The 21,150-nt window shown below is 43.6% G+C and overlaps 1 protein-coding gene across 2 annotated transcripts in view; it reads left to right on the forward strand.

Annotated features, from left to right (window-relative positions):
• CPNE5 (copine 5) overlaps positions 1-21,150 on the forward strand; it is a gene marked incomplete at its 5' end in the record, with an annotated part of 154,332 nt that overhangs the window by 126,062 nt on the left and 7,120 nt on the right. For both annotated transcript variants that reach the window (XM_081324931.1, XM_081324932.1), the window contains 5 exons: positions 1,044-1,105; positions 15,658-15,704; positions 17,791-17,972; positions 19,082-19,209; positions 20,483-20,585. In XM_081324931.1, the coding sequence (XP_081181057.1) occupies positions 1,044-1,105; positions 15,658-15,704; positions 17,791-17,972; positions 19,082-19,209; positions 20,483-20,585 (522 nt within the window). The remainder of the gene's footprint in view (positions 1-1,043; positions 1,106-15,657; positions 15,705-17,790; positions 17,973-19,081; positions 19,210-20,482; positions 20,586-21,150) is intronic.

The following is a 21,150-nucleotide window of genomic DNA, read 5'->3' on the forward strand; positions in this document are numbered from 1 at the left end:
AAATAATGCATGACCATCGCTGTTGTTTTCCCCAGCAGTTGTATTATACAAATACCAGCAAGAGGAAGGGCCAATAAAAACAGGTGGCTTTCAGTCCTGTATCCAGGATTCCACAATTAAAATAATAGACAATAGTGCAATCTGATTTGAATCAAAGGCAGACAGAACTGATAAATATTTCAACACAGAGTAAATGTAGAAAGAATTTTGAATTAATGTTAATTCCTGCACGCAAAGAAAAATGCAGGCATTTGGGCTGATTGATACATTTGCCAGATAAATCCAGATTATTTTGTGGGTAATTGTTAAATCTGGCTGATGTCTCTGGCATGATATATTATGGTAGCTTGCTCTTTGTTCCTTGTCCATAGGAGAAAATGATTAAATTGTTAGATATATAAGGAAGAGCCATAGTAGTAGATCCCATACAGAAAATCTGAGCTTTAGTTCCCAGTATGAACTTATGGACCAGAGAGATTCCTGTTTGAAAAACTGGTAAGCCACTGTTAACAATGATGTTCTTTAATTAAATGATCTCACTCTGTTCCTTATGAGTACAGTGACCATATGGTCTTTATTATAAAGAACACCCTTTATTTTAAAAAGTTATCCTTTAGATTTTATTTTTCAAAAAGTCGCTTTTGACCTTTTAATTTAGTCATTTAAGTTTTACTGTAGAAATGATACCGTTTAATGCAGTCTTTCACATTTGTGTGAAAAATATGAACATTGAATTATCTTTTTTAAACAAATTTACATATACTGTTTCTTTTGAGAGATTCTCCAACTGCTGTGACTGGTCTTGTGAGTCTGAGTTCAAATTTTCAGTAAAGAAATAAATGTTTCTTTTGGATTTTTGCAACCCAAATTTGATAAAGTTAAAAATAACAGGTGTGTGGTAACCTATTGGACTGGCAGTAAACTGAAGATGGGATGGCCTTGGACATGACTGCAAATCATCATTAGCAACAGATGCTCCTGACCCAGTAACAATTATTTCATGGGTCCTTATGTGACATACATCCTGTTTCTTCCTTTTCAAGGTAACACTGCTGTCATTTGCCACAGAATCAGAACATACATTTCTTGATTACATCAAAGGAGGGTAAGTGGTTTCTCTTACTAAAACACTGAAAAGACTGTTGGGCTAGGTATTCCTACCAACCTGTGCTTGCTGTAGCCTAATTAAGATGGAATTGTATTTCAGCCAAAACAAATAAATAGAATAAATTATGCAAATGGCTAGTGTTAATTTGCTCTTTCATTTTCAAGATCTTGAAGAAGGCATAGTATGATTAACCCCACCATCAGATTTAGGGTTAAAATATTAAAACTGGATTACTTTTAAAAGCTATAAAGCAAGGTTTATGAATTCTGATTTGTTTGTAATATTAATTCTAGGTTCAAATGTTCCTCAGTGGCAAGCTACAGCCTGCTACAGATTTAGTAAGTCTGGCACCCCATTTATAGCCTCTAAAACGTCCAAAAATTTCTCCTGCCAAAACAGAGTGTCAAAATGATAATATTTAGTTGTATGATTTTAGGTATGAAAATATCTAAAGAAACAGTGGGAATGTTCCCCAAGTCTCCAGGAAGTGAAACATGTCCTGTTAAAATTCTCCAAAATCCTCAGAAGATAGATCCAAATCATGCTGCCAAAAGATAGCATCGAAATGGCCAAAGATTTTCAGCTGAAAAAACAGAAATAGAGATGGGAATGCAAGGATAAAGTTGTAGTATTGTGAAATGCTCCCATTTCCAACCCAATCCACCATACACCAAAGAAAACAAAACAGGCTAATATTTTTTTTATCCCTGGTCCCTCTGATCCCATCATTGACATCACTGGAGTTGTGGTCCCAAAGATCAAAAGATGGCTCCCATATAAAGCTTTCTTTGCTTCATTTCTCCAAAGAGAAGAAGCAAACAGAAGGGATCCAGCTGTTGCACCAACATGATTCTTGTTCCAGCAATGGTTTATTATCCTCATTTGACATGACATGGGAATGCAATAGGTGATTCTTACATTTCATTGTAAAACTATGTTGTAGGATTAGAGATGGATAATAAAGATTTAACCAAAACCCTGAAGCACTGGGCTGGTGGCATAATGTCAAATTCGATTTCATTGAGGGCCACATCAGCATTATTGTTGCCCTTGGGGGGATGGGTGGGGTGGCCAACTGAATGGGCATGGCCTGCTCAATGTCACTCGTGTTGGGGGGTCGCCTGTGGGGGGCTGGGCAGAGCTATGGGGAGATCCGGAGGTCTCCAGAAGAGGGGGCAGGACTGGGGCGAGCACCGGAGCCTGGTCCATTGGAGGAGTCTTGCCATCCTTCTTGGGCCATGTGAGGGTCCCCCAGACAGCAGCGTGGATTGTCTGGGGCACTGAAGGGGGGGGCAGGCCTCAAGCTCCCAGGAAGCCGGGACCCCATTACCCAGCCTGGCACCACTTCTCGGGGGATGCCTGACTGCACTTGGGGCAGCTCCAAGGTTGGGCTCAGTGAAGCAGGGATGGGAGTCCCGGCTGAATCTTGGGGATGGAGTGCTCCTTGCCTTTCATGTTTGCCAGGACCATCAGGCAGGTGGGATGCTTGTCCAGTGTGTGCGGCAGAGCTGGAGGACAAAGTTGGATGGCGAAGGCTGAGGGGGCAGGGGCCACAGCATGGCAGTTTTTGCATGCCTTCCCCCCTTCACCCTGCCTCTGCCTGCTGCTTGGAGGGCTGGCCTAGCAGCCATGGCACTCAGACCCACCGTCTATCTTTGCTTGCCCACACCTGTCGTGGCTAGGTGGGGTGGGTGGGCGGCGGATTGCCTTGTGCTTCTGGTGGGCCAGATAGCATGCCTTCCCCTCCCCCAAATGCCTCTGCCTCCACCTGCTGCTTGGTTTGGCCTGTCAGCCGTGGCGTTTGGACCCAGCTGTACTGCTTGGGCTGCAGGATCTGATGGGTGGCTGAGGGACTGGCGGCATACAACTGCTGCCAGATACTGTCGGCCACCACGTGCTCACTGCCTCCTGTGCATGTGCCTAGGGGGCGTCCAGCCAGGTTAGGGTGGGCCGAGGAGGTGGGGGCCAGTCTCTCGCTGTCTCCAGGGTGGCCCTGTGGGCTGGAACTGGGCCCATCACAGGCCAGATGCAGCCCGCAGGCCTTATGTTTGACATGTCTGGACTAGACAAACGAGTTTAGTTTTAGCTAGTGGTGGTAATTGGACTTCTTCTACTTTGAGAATCCCTCAAATAAGTATACAGGCAGTCCTTGACTTACTTTGGGTGGTTTGCCATTGTCTGCTTCCTAGGGCTGAGAGACAGAGACAGAGTTAAAGTTACAACAGATTCCCCCCCCCAGAAGTACTCACAACTTGGTTCCAAAGTTCTGGTGACTGTGCTGCCCTATGGTTACACGACTACATTCTGAGTGCTCAGCAACCAGCTTGCATTTATGATCATTTGCAGCATCCCACAGTCATGTGACCACAATTTACAATGTTTTTGCCAAAAAACAACAGCATTTTCTTCTGATTTTCAGCACAAGTGCTCCCTAGTGAACAGTGGGTTCACTTAACAACCATGGTGTTCACTTAATGACCACATATTTACTTACAACCCTGCTAATTCACTTAAAGGCTGCCACAAAAAAAACACCTCATAAAATTGGGTCAGGTTCCATTACAGTTGTAAGTCAAGGGCTACCTGTAATCTCCTGATAAAATTACACTTTCCGTTTTGTTTCAATATGTTTAGCTTATATCAGAGTGATTACCAATAGAACTGATGAAGAAAGATGCTGCAGTTCTCTGACACAAGCTAATTATGTGCTATTTTCTTGCCAAATAAACAACTCTAAAATGCCACAGAAGAGCAGCCATTGAGCTATTTAGGATTTAAAACTTCACATATGCCTGCCATTCATACAGTTAAACACCTGGACAAGGTCATGTATCAGATACATCTGTATAATGTCATATTTATTATCACATTTTGTCCATCCTCTTTTCAAAAAGCTTAGTGCATGGGATTTTATGATAATAAAATGGAAAGAGAAACAGATAGATTCCCCTAGCTATGTCAGTGTAACAAATGGCTTTGCTTCCTGATTTGAATTGTGCTTATTTGCACCATCAGACGTTGAATTACTAATAAATTATTCAAATGAACACTGGAAAGAAAATTGTTGGGTACAAAATCCATGCCCAACGGTGGTGAGCAGACTATTTATTTTTTAGAAAGTGGAACTGTTACACAAGAACATAAAAAAAGCTGCTAAAAACACACAGGGTTGGATCTAATTTTTGCCATGCATGGAGAATGCCTGCTAAAAGGAGATTTTAGTCTGATGTTACTGGACTTCACGATATAAAATTAATGTCAAAATATGCAAACAAAAGCAAGAAAATATCTTTATATTTGGGACAGTATAAGACCATGTAATACAGAGCTTTTGGTCCAGTGCCTAATTTATTAGACCTAAAAAGAACAACTTACCTTAGATAAAACAAGCATTTGGGGTAGAATCTTAAAGCATAAGCTAATAAAAGATTGAAGACAGGTAAAACAAATGAGGAATAAGGTAAATTAGGAGAGGCTTAGTTGTTACCATTTTCTGCATTCATCTTACATGATGTAGCTTTATTACTTCCTATTTCTCTTCAAAGCTGCAACCAAAAAAAAATGAAGAAAAGCCTCTAAAAGTCCAAAGTCATTTTGAAGAAAGAAGCTAAAACACCTTGGAGAGATTGTGCTTTGCCGATATATTTTTGTCTCAGTCAGAATCCCTTTTGCCTGCCAAATACTGAGTCATCACAGCCAGTTCTCATAAGAAAAATCTCTTTATATTCAGTCCACATGATTTTTCATATAGTTAATCAAACGTCTCTTTTGTTCAGTTTTCCCATGCATCACTTTTCCCATCCACTTACAAGACTGCAACTTTTCCTAACAAATGCCTTTAGTAGGTGGTCTTCCCTAGGGTGCACATTTTGGTGTTGAGAACTGGTATTGTGAAATTTGGAGATGTGCTCTGCCTGAAGGGTCACTAACTTATTTAGTCACACTTAGAAGTGCAAGTATTCCTCGAGTTACAACCGCAGGTAAAAGGTAAAGGTAAAGGTTCCCCCGCACATGCATGCTAGTCGTTTCCGACTCTAGGGGCTGGTGCTCATCTCCGTTTCAAAGCCGAAGAGCCAGCGCTTGTCCGAGGACGTTTCCGTGGTCATGTGGCCCGCATGACTGGACGCCAAAGGCGCACGGAACGCTGTTACCTTCCCACCGTAGTGGTCCCTATTTTTCTACTTGCATTTTTACGTGCTTTCGAACTGCTAGGTTGGCAGAAGCTGGGAGGAGTAACAGGCGCTCACCGCAACTAAGCCCCAAATTTATGCTGCTAAGTGAAACATTTGTTGTTTTGCCCCATTTTACAACTTTTCCTGCCACAGTTGTTAAGTGAATCATTGCGTTTGCTAAATTAGTAATATGATTGTTAAGTGAATCTGGATTCCCTGTTGACTCTGCTTGCCAGAAGGTCTCAAAAGGTAATCACGTGACCCCGGGGCGCTGCAACCGTCATAAATATGAACCAGTTGCCAAGCATCTTAATTTTGATCATGTGACCATGGGGATGCTGCAATGGTCGTAAGTGTGAAAAACGGGTCATAAGACGCTTTTTTCAGTGCCATTGTAACTTTGAATGGTCACTAAATGAACTGTGGTAAGTTGAGGATCATCTGTACAAATTGCTTAGTTTAAAATGCTAGCCATATTTTATTTTATTGTAATGCATCTGGATTAGACAATGTGAAGGATACTGCAACAAAATGCTGCATTGTGGGAACCTCACATTAAAAATGCTCCCTTCCCTAAGTAATAACAGTCACCATTTCATCATCACTAGGAAGCAAAGTCTTGATCGGGCTGTTATGCAGTCCTCTACTTTTGAAGTGTCCTGAATTTCTGCAACCCTTACAGTTCCCCAAGTCTGAAGGATATTTCCAGCCTTTGCTACTGCTTTGTTGTTGTTGTTTTCTATATATTGCTGATGGCTGGCTTTTGTTTAGACATTGGGCAGTGGGCTCGTTGTTTGCAGCCAAGAGTATTTTAGCTGATGTATCTACCAGCCATTCTTGGCCCATAAAAATCCCACATTCTCCATATGCAAATATCCAATCACCAAAGAATCCATTAGAGATTGGTTTGTGGCTTTTGAGAAGTACTAGAGTCTAGAAATCAATCTAAGCACATTCAGAGCACTTAACAACCAACAGGTTGTTAACCCATTATTAATTTCTCAGAAGGAATCCTAAAAGATGTAGATTCATTGAAGGGTGAAGAGACTTCTTATAGTTATTCAGTATTAAAGAGGACCTTGAATGATTTTTGGTAACTAGCATACATTCTCTGAAATGTATTAGTAAGTTTGTTTTATTCTTCTTTTTCTTGAAACTCATTATCCTGTTACCCTTTTCATGTTAGTAATTCAACATGCTTCCTCTCATTGACCAGTTTTTCCTTAGGGTCCTCTCATTTCAGGAGAAAGGTACTTAGTATAACATCTTACTAATTATTCCTTCCTTTCCTTGACCATCTGTTTTCTTTTTTGGTAGAAATCAAGTGAGCTTCCCAGCAAGGTTCCACTGCCAAGCTTGTCTGATGATTTCTTACTATCCTGAATAGTTATTAATAATTAAATAATAATGAGAAAATCACAAAAAACATAGTCCTGCAAATAGAAGTACTGTAGAACAACTGTGACAAAAGAAAGCATTTATTTAGCATGTGGCATACAATGTCAGGGAAATCTACACAATGCTGGACGCACTGCAGTCCTGACAGCCTAAATTGCTAGTTCATTCTGTTCAGTGCTTGTGTGCCTATCCTTACTGTACTGCAGGGAGATAGCGGTTTACTTTATACCAGTTAACTAGCGGCGCTCAGGATGCTGACTCTTCTGAGCTTCTTCACCTTGCCTTGTGTCGCGATGCCTCATATCCGGCCTGCTCCAGTGCCAGCTTCCGCTATCCCCACACACGAACAGAGCTAGGTTTTTCTCCCACTGAAGTAGTATCTACTTGTAATGTTGCATGCTTTTGAACCGCTGGGGTGGGTGGAGAGGGCAGGAGCTAGGGATCGAGCAACAGGTATTCACTCCTACTCACGGAGCCAGATTTGAACCACCCGTGTGCAGACCATTTCTGGCCAGCAGTTCCAGTGTCATTGCAAAGATAGTACAATAAGGATAGGTTTCTGGATGCAATCCCAAAACGACTGGAGCACAACATAAACATCATCAGCATGGGCAAAATCATCATCTGTCAATTGCAGAAGACAGCTGTACTTGAAACAGCTTACATCTTGTAATGATACATTTAACACCATCAAACTACAACATCTGCTTATCCCAGGTTTTTGAAGGACTCTAGATAGATAAAAATGCCAAATTCAGTCTATTGGCTGTGTCACCAACCATAATTGATTATTATGAAGTTTGTTTTGAACTCAGCAAGCTGTGTGAAAGGTTAGTGCTTAAGGCCTGGAGACCAATCTGCTCTGTATTGCAGGAGATTATTTTTTTTTTATAACTTTGATTTTACATTTTATAAGTTTCCTTTATTACTTATTGGATATGCCACATCTCCAGGCTCAGAGGTAATATGGAAATAAACACAAATGGGGAGTGTCCTTAAGCCTTCCCACATGGCCTTTGAGCTTCTGAGTAGGAAAATTCAAACACTACCAATTGAAGAAATGGAAGTATGGGGTTCTCAGTTTTGCATAGCCCCAGACAGTTACATCTTAGTGCTCTTTCCTAGAGTTAAAAGTACATCCCTGGGCAATGCTAGATCTAATTTGGATGTATTTCCAGAGCAGCAAAACAAAGAAGCCTTTCCCCTCAACCTGGTCTCTGTCTTTCCACCAGGCATTTTAAAATGTTATCTCCCACTGACAGCTGCATTCTTTCATTGAAGGCTTGTATGACATTTGAAGGAAAGACCTGTCATGGGAGCAATTGCTTTTGGTGGAGGGTGGGAGATGACAGATTTGGAATCTCATCTAAGAAGGCTGCCAGAGAAATGTCTGCAGACAGCTTTTTCAATCATCCATTTTAATAGCACTAATGTTCACTGTCCTTTAAACCCCTATTCCCTGTTCACCTAGATATAGGCTCTGGAGCTGAGAATTGCGCTGATTCATAGGAACTCATGGAGGGACAAAGGGTTATTATTATTATTATATAGCTATTATATAGTTGTTAGTATCTGGTATTGGCAGCAATGAAACACGTCTTCACTTTATTTCATTTCATAGCATTTTAGGCCACTGTTTGGCGGGATTTTTATATTTATCATACAAAAAGCTGCCATAAAAACCTGTCAGCATTTTAATATAAATCATAAAATTATTTTAAATGTAACGGAAGGCCACCCAATATACATAGGTAGATGTCTTTTAGAAATGTCTTTCAGTGCCTTCCTGAATACTAGAAGAATAGGGTCAAGTCCATCTCAGGAGATTGCTTGTTTCACAGAATGAGGGCAACCATTGAGAAAGGCTCCCTTCTTTCTTCTCTCTGGGGTGAAACTTTCAGCAGGGCATAGAATAGAATAAAGTATAGAATAACCAAGCTGGAAGAAACTTTAGAGGTCTTCTAGTGCAGGGGTCCCCAACCTATAGTCCGCAGCCCAGTACCGGGCCACAGCCTGTTGACCACCAGGCCCTGGGAATAGCTGGCGAGCCCTGCCCCACTCGCGATAACACCACCACACGGGCACTAGCAGCCAATTTGTGCATGTGTGGGGGTGCTAGCTCGTGCACCAGGGGTGTTCGTGGCCTACTTGCGCATGCTAACTCCGCTGTTGTGCACACGCCCATTTGCACATTTCTGTGCTGCTCCCTTTTCTTTCGGGCCACCAAGGTGGAAAGGTTGGGGAACTCTGTTCTAGTCCAAACTTCTGCTCAAGCAGGAGACTCTACACTATTCCAGACGATGGTTGTCCAGTCCCTTCTTGAAACTCTCCAGTGTTGGAGCACCCACAGCTTCTGGTGGCAAACCATTCCACTGATTAATTGTTGTCACTGTCAGGAGATTTCTCCTTAATTTTAGGTTAGATTTTCTTTGACAAATTTTCACCCACTACTTCTTGTCCTGTCCTCAGGTGCTTTGGAGAATAGGTTGACCTCTCTTCTCTATGACATCCCCTAAAGTATTGGAAGGTTGATATTATGTCACTCCTAGTCTTTCTTTTCACTAGACTAGACACGCTCTACTTATATCCCACAACCGTTCATAATACACCTTAGCCTCTAGACCCCTAATAATCTTTGTTTCTCTTCTCTGCACTCTTTCTAGAGCCTCAACATCTTTTTTGTATCATAGTCACCAAAATTGGATGCAGTGTGATCTTCCAAGTGTGATCTTATTAGTGCAGTATAAAGTGGTACTATCCCATCACATGATCTTGATACTATCCCTCTGTTGATGCAATCTAGGACTGCATTGGCTTTTCTGGCAGTTGTGGTACACTGCTGGCTCATACATAAGTGGTTGTCATCTAGATCAGGATTCCTCCCACAGTTACTCTATTGAGCCAGGTACCACCTATTCTACACCTGTGCATATTGTTTTACTTGCCTTACTTTCTTGCCTTACTTTTCTCACCACTGAATTGCTTTCTATTGGATAGGGCCCAGTATTTAGGTCTGTCAAAATCCTTCTGTATCTTGAGTATATCTTCAAAAGTGCTGACTATTCCTCCCAGTTTGGTGTTCTCCACAAATTTGATAAAATTCCCCTTTTATCTCCTCAACTAAGTCATTTATGAATATGTTGAAGAGTACTGGGCCTAAGACAGAATCCTGAGGTACCCTATTGCATATTTCCCTCCATTTAAATATACCGTATATACTTGAGTATAAGCCGAATTTTTCAGCCCACTTTTTGGGCTGAAAAATTCCACTTCGGCTTATACTCCAGTCAACAAAAAAAACTTACCGAGGACTTGTGCGCGGCCGAGGCTTTGGTGCTTCCGGGATCGCCCGCACCTCTCCCAAGCCACCGCCGTCCGAGACCTGCCGAAGTTTGGGGAGGTTTGGGGAGGTGCGCGCGCACCTCCCCAAACTCCGCGCCTTGCCTGCCTGCTTCTTTCCGCAGCGGAAAGAAGCAGGCAGGCAGGGCGCGGAGGAACGGAGACTTGCCGACGTTTGGGGAGGTTTGGGCGCCTCCCCAAACCTCGGCAGGTCTCCGTTCCTCCGCGCAGACCTGCCGACGTTTGGGGAGGTTTGGGCGCCTCCCCAAACCTCCCCAAACGTCGGCAGGTCTCCGTTCCTCCTGCCGACCTTTGGGGAGGTTTGGGCGCCTCCCCAAACCTCCCCAAACCTCGGCAGGTCTCCGTTCCTCCTGCCGACCTTTGGGGAGGTTTGGGCGCCTCCCCAAACCTCGGCAGGTCTCCGTTCCTCCTGCCGACCTTTGGGGAGGTTTGGGCGCCTCCCCAAACCTCGGCAGGTCTCCGTTCCTCCTGCCGACCTTTGGGGAGGTTTGGGCGCCTCCCCAAACCTCGGCAGGTCTCCGTTCCTCCTGCCGACCTTTGGGGAGGTTTGGGCGCCTCCCCAAACCTCCCCAGGTCTCCGTTCCTCCTGCCGACCTTTGGGGAGGTTTGGGCGCCTCCCCAAACCTCGGCAGGTCTCCGTTCCTCCTGCCGACCTTTGGGGAGGTTTGGGCGCCTCCCCAAACCTCGGCAGGTCTCCGTTCCTGTTTGGGGAGGTTTGGGCGCCTCCCCAAACCTCCCCAAACCTCGGCAGGTCTCCGTTCCTCCGCGCAGACCTGCCGACCTTTGGGGAGGTTTGGGCGCCTCCCCAAACGTCCCCAAACCTCGGCAGGTCTCCGTTCCTGTTTGGGGAGGTTTGGGCGCCTCCCCAAACGTCCCCAAACCTCGGCAGGTCTCCGTTCCTCCGCGCAGACCTGCCGACCTTTGGGGAGGTTTGGGCGCCTCCCCAAACCTCCCCAAACCTCGGCAGGTCTCCGTTCCTGTTTGGGGAGGTTTGGGCGCCTCCCCAAACCTCCCCAAACCTCGGCAGGTCTCCGTTCCTCCGCGCAGACCTGCCGACCTTTGGGGAGGTTTGGGCGCCTCCCCAAACGTCCCCAAACCTCGGCAGGTCTCCGTTCCTGTTTGGGGAGGTTTGGGCGCCTCCCCAAACCTCCCCAAACCTCGGCAGGTCTCCGTTCCTCCGCGCAGACCTGCCGACCTTTGGGGAGGTTTGGGCGCCTCCCCAAACGTCCCCAAACCTCGGCAGGTCTCCGTTCCTGTTTGGGGAGGTTTGGGCGCCTCCCCAAACGTCCCCAAACCTCGGCAGGTCTCCGTTCCTCCGCGCAGACCTGCCGACCTTTGGGGAGGTTTGGGCGCCTCCCCAAACCTCCCCAAACCTCGGCAGGTCTCCGTTCTTCCTGCCGACCTTTGGGGAGGTTTGGGCGCCTCCCCAAACCTCCCCAAAGGTCGGCAGGTCTGCGCGGAGGAACGGAGACCTGCCGAGGTTTGGGGAGGTTTGGGGAGGCGCCCAAACCTCCCCAAACAGGAACGGAGACCTGCCGAGGTTTGGGGACGTTTGGGGAGGCGCCCAAACCTCCCCAAAGGTCGGCAGGTCTGCGCGGAGGAACGGAGACCTGCCGAGGTTTGGGGAGGTTTGGGGAGGCGCCCAAACCTCCCCAAACAGGAACGGAGACCTGCCGAGGTTTGGGGACGTTTGGGGAGGCGCCCAAACCTCCCCAAAGGTCGGCAGGTCTGCGCGGAGGAACGGAGACCTGCCGAGGTTTGGGGAGGTTTGGGGAGGCGCCCAAACCTCCCCAAACAGGAACGGAGACCTGCCGAGGTTTGGGGACGTTTGGGGAGGCGCCCAAACCTCCCCAAAGGTCGGCAGGTCTGCGCGGAGGAACGGAGACCTGCCGAGGTTTGGGGAGGTTTGGGGAGGCGCCCAAACCTCCCCAAACAGGAACGGAGACCTGCCGAGGTTTGGGGAGGTTTGGGGAGGCGCCCAAACCTCCCCAAACGTCGGCAGGTCTGCGCGGAGGAACGGAGACCTGCCGAGGTTTGGGGAGGTTTGGGGAGGCGCCCAAACCTCCCCAAACAGGAACGGAGACCTGCCGAGGTTTGGGGACGTTTGGGGAGGCGCCCAAACCTCCCCAAAGGTCGGCAGGTCTGCGCGGAGGAACGGAGACCTGCCGAGGTTTGGGGAGGCGCCCAAACCTCCCCAAAGGTCGGCAGGAGGAACGGAGACTTGCCGAGGTTTGGGGAGGTTTGGGGAGGCGCCCAAACCTCCCCAAAGGTCGGCAGGAGGAACGGAGACCTGCCGAGGTTTGGGGAGGTTTGGGGAGGCGCCCAAACCTCCCCAAAGGTCGGCAGGAGGAACGGAGACCTGCCGACGTTTGGGGAGGTTTGGGGAGGCGCCCAAACCTCCCCAAAGGTCGGCAGGAGGAACGGAGACCTGCCGACGAGCCGCGGCCACACAGGGTATTCCTGTGTATTCAGGCTTGCAGAACGGCGGATCGGCTTATACTCGAGTCAATAACTTTTTCCAGTTTTGGGGGGTGAAATTGGGGGTCTCGGCTTATACTCGAGTCGGCTTATACTCAAGTATATACGGTAGTTCGATTGAGGACTACCTGCTGAATGTGACTGGCCATCCAGTTGCAAATCCTTCTATCCCATATTGTTCTATCTTAGGCTATGGTCTACTTTGTCAAAAGCCTTATTAAAATCTAAGTAAATGATGTCTATGGCATTTCTCTCATCCACTAATTTAGTCACTTTATTAAAGAAGGCAAGTAAGTTTATCTGGCATGATCTGTTTTTAACAAATCTATGTTGGCTTTTAGTAATTTGTTGTTGTTGTTAGTTGCAAAGTCATGTCCAACCCATCGCAACCCCATGGACAACGTTCCTCCAGGCCTTCCTGTCCTCTACTATCTTCTGGAGTTCATTTAAGCTCACGCCTACTGCTTCAGTGACTCCATCCAGCCACCTCATTCTCTGTCGTCCCCTTCTTCTCTTGCCCTCAACCTTTCCCAGCATTAGGCTCTTCTCCAGTGAGTCCTTCCTTCTCATTAAGTGGCCAAAGTATTTGAGTTTCAACTTCAGGATCTGGCCTTCTAAAGAGCAGTCAAGGTTGATCTCCTCTAGGACTGACCGGTTTGATCGCCTTGCAGTCCAAGGGACTCGCAGGAGTCTTCTCCAGCACCACAGTTCAAAGACCTCAATTCTTTGGCGCTCAGCATTCCTTATGGTCCAACTTTCACAGTCATACATTGCAACTGGGAAGACTATGCCTTGACTATACGCACTTTTGTTGGCAGGATGATGTCTCTGCTTTTTAGTGTGCTGTCTAGATTTGCCATGGCAAGTGTCTTTTAATTTCTTGGCTGCAGTCCCCATCTGCAGTGGAGCCCAGGAAAATAAAATCTGTCACTACCTCCATTTCTTCCCCATAGTAATAGTAATAGCTTTTAGTAATAGCTTTGCTCATTTCTAGGAGTTTGCAGATCTATTGCTTGATTATCTTTTCCAGGATTTTCCTAGGTGTCAATGTCAGGTTGATTGGTCTGTGGTTTCCTGGATCCATTTTTCACCCCCTTTTGAAGCTCCATTTCCAGTCCTCTGGCATTTTTTCAGTGTTCTGGGAGCTTTGAAAGATTTGGTCCAGTGGTTCCAAGTTCACATCTGTCAGCTCCTTTAGAACTCTGGGATGCAATACATCTGATCCTGGTGATTTGTACTCGGCTAGAGTGGCAAGGTGTTCTCTTATCATTTTTCTTTCCTATTTGGACTTGTATTCCTAGTCTGTCTTCTACTATAATGCTTTTGAAAGGTTGGTCTGTTTTTTCCTTTTGTGTAAAAACAGATGCAAAAAATTAATCAGTTCTGCTTTCTCCCTCACCTCCTTGTCATCTTCTCTCATTGGTGGACCAATTGTTTCTTTGATTTTTTTCTTGTCTTTTACATGTTGAAAGAAATTTTTATTATTATCTTTGGCATTTCTTGGATGACTTAGTTGATTCTGAGCTTTAGCTTTCCTGACTTCATTCATGCAGATTAGGGCTATTTGTTGGTATTCTGTTATGCATCCCTCTGTCCATCTTTTATGCTTGTCCTTTTTTTCTCTCAGTTTACCAGAGAGTTCTTTAGGCAACCATGTTGATTTCATCTAAGGCCTCTTATTTTTCTTTCTCAATGGTATTGTGTTAGACTGAGCTTTTATAATCTCATTTTTCAGAGTTTCCCAAGCACCTTGAGTTGTTTTCCCCTTTAAAATTTCCATTCATGGAACCCTTCCTAAGCTTTCTCTAAGTTTGTTGAAGTTAGTTTTCTTTAAGTCTAAGACACTTGCTGTCACAAAATGCCATTACAGCCATTGTGGATTATGTTTTCAGCATTCACACAATCTGTGTTTAGACTATCAGCAATTTCCTTCAGTATCCTAGACCTAGAAAGCATTTCATCTAGTGTTCTTCATATTACCTATCTCAAGCTTCACTCCTGGTCCATCTGAATGGGACCATACAGCAGTTTTCATTGTTGTTGTTTGGAATATATGTTTTCCCATTGGAAAAGACAGAACCAAAATAAGAGTTGAGTAGTTCTATTTTTTTTTCTTATCTGTTAGAAGCTGTCAGGACCCACCTCAATCCACATCTTAGGAAATAAGAACTCTTGGATGCAAGTTTAGTCCAAAAGGAAAATGTTTACTAGGATGGAATCGATTGTGGGAATACAAGACGGAATCTGACAAAAGTTACATTTCAATCCTATATAAACCATCCCCATTTCAGCCCCTCCCCTCATCCATTTGGTCAGGCTGTCGTCAGTTGCTAGGTGTCAGGTCCTTCCATGGGAAAGGGAACTCTCCTTGGTTTTATGGTTATTGCTTTCCTTTTCAGTTGTAAATGAAGATACAATCCAGACCTGTCTGTCCCCCTCCCTTCCCCAGTTAAGACATCCCCTGTTGTTTGAAAATCGCTTTAGTAACCATCCTCTCCCCCCCCCCTCGGAGAGATGGCAGAATCCTCAGAAATAGCACGTTGTTCTACCTATACAATTATGAAATGTGATATAAATGGATTCTGACAGAAGCTTACATTCTAAATAAGCAGCTGACATACTGATTCTTTCTTCTCTTACTCTTATTCTGATCATATCTGAGGACACATTTGTTTTTTTGTTAACATTGTTCACCAATCTCAGCTCATTCTGTACCCTAACCAGTCTAACGTCATCATTACAATTGTGGTTTGTATGATATTCCTCAGTGAAAAATTCCAGTATGAACTTCCCATAAGTATTCTTTTTATATAAATAAATAAGACAGGCATTAATGGCAGACAAACAGCATGTCAGCCATATATGAGAAACATAGTAAGCTTACAATAGCACCATCTGCCTTTTTGGCTTTTCTTTGAGATCTCTTTAGGGAAAGAGATTTAAAAATTAAATCTTATTTTAATTTATTATTATAAATATAATTCTTGGCATAAGAATAATAATAGAAGGAAAAAGGAAGTAGAATGAATTTCATTTCTCTCAAAAGTGAATTTCATTTCTCTCAAAAGTTATGGACTAAATTACAGTTGTAGATTGTACAATTATATAGCCTAAATGAAGATTCTGTGATTTTTTTTCTAGGACACAGATCAATTTCACAGTGGCCATTGATTTCACAGCTTCCAATGGTAAGTTTTGATTTATTCATTGTTGTTAGTATGCTATGTATTTAATGTGTTATTTGCTTATACAATTTACTAGCGTTTAAAAATAAAATTGGATCATTATACTTTTATTAAAGTCATTAAATCTTAACCTTAAGCATATTGCATAAAAGTGCCTATTATGTTTCAAGGAAGCTACCATTCATTAGATCATAACCAAGGGGACCCCAGAAAAACTATCTAATATCTCTTCTAAACCTATGAAAACTTCTGAAGCCAATTCTTTTTTAATTCTGAGCTTTGTAACATAAGGTCAGATTGCATTGCCTGCCCTGTAAATGTGGATGGCATCTTATCACCAAATTCAGTATCAAATGATAAAGCAAAATATTTATTCTGGAAACACAGTTCAGCTAGGAACCATGGAAAGGTGTGGTAAGATAATAAAGAAAAAGGCAAAATTAGCTTCTCTCATCACTTTTTGCTTTAAAAATCAGCCTCAATTCACTTTAGACAGGAATGTGGTCTCCTGTTATATTGATTTTTGTGAACTGGTTTCAGGGACAAAATTAGAAGAGGTGAGCAAGACTGGTGATGCATATATGAATGTAAAAGGTGCAAATATGTGCCTTGGAAAATCATTGCCAAGAACTTTCCTTATTTTAGCTGCATAAACAAGCTAATGCTCTCTTTTGTACATGCACACAATGCACGTCTGCTTGTACTTGTAGATAAGATCTCTGAATCAGATTCAAGAGTGTTTCAATATAGCAAGATAAGACTTATTATGCCACCTGCTGTCTCTTTCATGAAATTTCATTAGATGTCCAGATACAGGTAGTCCTCAACTTATGGCCACAATGGAGCCCAAAATTTATGTTGCTAAGTGAGACATTTGTTAAATGAGTTTTGCTCCATTTTATGACCTTTCTTGCCACAGTTGTTAAGTGAATCGTTGCTGTTGTTAAGTTAGTAACACAGTTGTTAAGCTGCCCGTGGAGTTGAGGACTGCCCCCGACCTCCGTTCATTCTGCCACGACCTGAAGACCTGGCTCTTCGAGCTCTCTGGCCCAGGCTGAGAATTTTAATTTTAATTTTAATTTTAATTGGGGTTTTTATTCTCTCAGGGACTATTATAATCTTTTTAACTTTTGTATTTCTTGTTTTAATTCCCTGTAAACCGCCCTGAGTCCTTCGGGAAAGGGCGGTATACAAATCCAATTAAAATAAAAAATAAATAAATAAATAATTTGACTTTGCTTGTCAGAAGGTTGCAGAAGGTGATCACATGATGATCACATGACCCGGAGACAGTGCAACCATCATAAATACGAACCAGGTGCCAAGCATCCAAATTGTGATGATCCCATGGGGATGCTGCAACAGTCATAAGTGAGAAAAATGGCCATAAGTCAGCTTTTTCAGTGACATTGTAACTTCGAACAGTCACTAAATGAACCGTTGTAAGTCTAGAACTACCTGTACAGTAATGACAATTACTACCTCTTCTAACTTCTAAGCCTTACACATCTTCCTGTGCTTCTATTATCTTTTTTTTCCCTTGCCATAGAAAGTTAGCAATGTAAAAACAACAGAATGACCGTGCTGTATAGATTTTACTTGGCAGTGTCTAAAGGCAACTCTAAAAATTACTATTGTATGACAATTCAAGTATGTAAGGTGTGTATAACTGGCTTGATGTGTTTAAATTGTTTAGAGCATTTGTATATGGCCCTGCGTAATGTTGAGCAGGTATAGCAGAGCAATACAAGTGAATAACAGATTCAATACTAATTCAAATAGCAATGCAAATTCCACTTTCTGTGTTTAAAATATAGCATCCTTTCAGTACTTCAAATACCAACCCCTGAAGTGCTTGAGAGGATGAGAATGTCATGATTGCCAGTTCTGAAAAATAATGTAGCATCAGGTGAAGCTCCTCACGGAGAGCTTCCCAATTACAGCATTCCAGATAAGGGTTTTGTTTTGTTTTGTCTTACTTTAAGCAAACTTCATCAATGCAGCTGGCTCCCAGGCAGTGAATTCACTTCTGTTCCTTCTCCTTCTCCCTCCTTCGGATTCTTCCTTTTTCTCTCTCTATTTTCTGCAGGCAATCCTTCTCAGTCTACCTCCCTTCATTACATGAATCCATACCAGCTCAATGCATACGCCATGGCACTGAAGGCTGTTGGGGAGATCATCCAGGACTATGACAGTGATAAAATGTTCCCAGCGCTTGGGTTTGGAGCCAAGATTCCCCCCGACGGGCGTGTGTCTCATGAGTTCCCTTTGGTACTGACACTTCCCTTTGAGTCACACCAGCATTCAAAAACAGCTCCCGGGGGACGCTTTGTTTCAGATCAGATCAAGTGCCAGACTGAGGAGTTCAATGTGTCACATTCTGAGATGCTTTTTCTGGAGAGAGCAAAATGCCATATAAACCTGTTGGCAGAGAATTTGTTTCATTGACAGTAGAATCAATGGATCTTTTAAGCTGCAATCCTAATCACACTGACTAGGGAATAAGCCCTCTTTTCTACCCTGTTTATTTCTCCTTGCTCCTGGATAAAATGAATAGGCTGGCTGGCACTGTGTAGTCCTGCTTTCCTTGGCCATGGCCTGGCTTTTCAAGGAGCATGGAATTTACTTACAAAAAGTCCTATGGACCCCCAAATTTTCCTCACTACATCTTTTAGCAGGCTCAGCTAAGTACTATAGCAGCATCTGGAAGACAAAGATTGCCTACTCCTGAGTTATAAGCCTTGAGGGTTATAATAACAAAAGAAGCAATGTTATCTGGGGCCCTTTTAAATGTTGACATATCTGTAAAATCAGCATGAACCCTCAACCCAAGAAAAAATGTCTTCACTACCATTGCTATCCCTTTAAACCCCTGAGAGGCAGCTTCAGTTGCATCTGCTTAATCTATGCTGCCAACAGGGAGGAAGTCCTTCATGATAAATCTAAGGATGCATGCATTACTTAAAGATAGCTAGCAATAGTTTTGTTTTTTCATGCATGCATGTTGTGTGATCTAACATGCAGGGAGAGAGATAAGATACATGTTGCATGAAATATATCCAGTCATAGATCAAAGCTGCCTTAGAGAACCACAAAGATAAAGCTCCTAATCTGTCTCAATAAAATTCTGATCTGGAGCAGTCATACACTCTTTCTTTTAAGAAGGAAGCCAAGTTTTATAACTGGGTCTTTAAAAAAACACTGTTATTCATAGGTAACCATCCACGTGCCTGGTATTTTTCACTTTGTTGTGGCACATTATTAGATGAAAGGGCTGTTTAGAGACAGATGGAAGGATTCAAGCAGCCAAAGGAAGATTGTTAGGATGCAGTCACTGCCTGGAGATTGCCTTTAGTTGTGTCTCCATTTTTCTGTTGCAGAATGGCAACTGTGACAATCCTCACTGTAGTGGAATAGAAGGAATCCTTGAAGCCTATCACCAGAGTCTCAAGACTGTGCAGCTCTATGGCCCAACTAACTTTGCACCAGTGGTAAACCACGTGGCTGGGTAGGTTCATACAAGTAATAAAGTACTTTATAAAGCATGACTTTGAAAGCTTCTTGCCATAAAACAGGCACACAAATTCATACCACTTGTTTTTACAAGTCAGAAACCCCATAAACAGGGGTGTCAAACTGCCGGCCCACAGGCCAGATGCATCATCCCAAAACTGCGCCCACCCCATTGCCAGCAATGGAGAAAAAGCTCTTATACATCGCGTGACATCACATGACATCATGAGTTTGACATGTCTACTATAAACTGACAGCTTCAATGGAATTGCATGTTGTATTTATTAGGATTGCAATACAGAAGGGAACATAGCCAAGTGACAGAACATATCCCACATTCATATTCAAAAAAGGAAAACAACTCTGAATTGGAGGTGGTCACATGTACACTTATGGGATGCTAATCTGCATTCCTCAAAACAATTGGGCCATATGGAGGTTCACAACATCATGATAGGCAGTCTGATAGGCAAGAGAATTAACTATGACCAGGGTAGGTATCATTGTCCTTCCTTTTCAGTTTGACATCTCATCTGCTCCTAAAGAAAGACCAAGTCAAACATGCCCACTCATACCTGTTGTTTCCCCCATTTTCATGTAACAAGCCCATGATTGTATTGGGACACACAAGCTACATGGACTTTCCCCCCAGGGTTTGTAGTGTTGAAATCACCCATGAAATCTGGGGAACTCCAACACCAATCCTAAGACAACATCCAGGAATTAATAGAGGGTTGGTGTTTAGATGGACTGTATACATCAGCAGCCCAAGCTTGTCTTTGCTACTTAATTCCACAGAAAGGCACTTGCAATCTAACTATATCCAAGTGCTCTTCATCAATGCGAGCATTTCACATACTATCACATCTGCACCCCACTCTTCCCCTGCCTATCGAAGTCCTAGTCTATTTTGCACTGCATTATCCTGGAAGCAAAGAACATTCCCTTCCTTATATCCATCCTAATATGCCACAAGCCCATTCCCTCAACTTCAACTATCATGAGCATCCAATGATTACGCATTACCCATACACTTAACATAAGCAAAACCCTCTCATAATACCCAGAATTCTACAGATCCTCCTGACTTGTACAGTTACAAGTAAAAGTGCAATGGACACTTTTTTTGAGAAATGAATTGTTTCTACTAATGCTTGTAGGATTACAATTTGATGCGGTTAACTTCACCATTTGTGTTCAGTTCAGGGTTCAGAGGTCCACAAGAAGCTGTATCTTATCGTATTCAATATTATTTTCTCCCAAATCAGATATGCCTCAGCTGTGCAGGATGGCTCCCAGTATTTCATTTTGCTCATCATCACGGATGGTGTGATATCAGACATGGCTCAGACAAAAGAAGCAATTGTCAATGTGAGTAGCTCACGTGGGGAATGTAGCAGTCTGATTTCAGCTTTGTCAAATGACAGACATATTCTTATATGTGGTGGGTGTGGTGGGAAGAAAGGGCTTTTCAGTTCTGCAGCATAGCATATTAGTAAGCTGAGCGCCTGGAATTTACTGCTAGCCACAGTTAAGAGGTATAATCTTGCAGCCGTAGCATATTCCTCTTTTCCCTATTGTAAATCTACTGAATGTTCCCTAACAGGAATCATAGGCGCTGCCTCTTTTATTAAATATGGGAAACCCTGAGGAAGCACAGAGGCAGGAAAGGCATTTGTTGGGAATGTTTCCATTTGAATTCCTGTATTGAGCAAGGCTTGGACTCAGGGTACTAAATGGTCCTCTCCAATTTTGTCATTTTGTGTCCATATTCTTTTTCCCAAGCAACTGGTTTTTGGTTCCTATTATTAATACAGCATTTCCAATCAGATTCAGAATCAGTGGCATCCACAAGAAGGGGCAAAGTAGGTCACTCTGACAAAAGCAGCATTGTGGTATCACAAAAGTAGCCTTTCCCCTTTCTTACATATGTTGT

The sequence above is a fragment of the Vipera berus genome, assembly GCF_964194415.1.
Source record: "Vipera berus genome assembly, chromosome: 3".
NCBI classification, from domain to species: Eukaryota; Metazoa; Chordata; class Lepidosauria; order Squamata; family Viperidae; genus Vipera; species Vipera berus.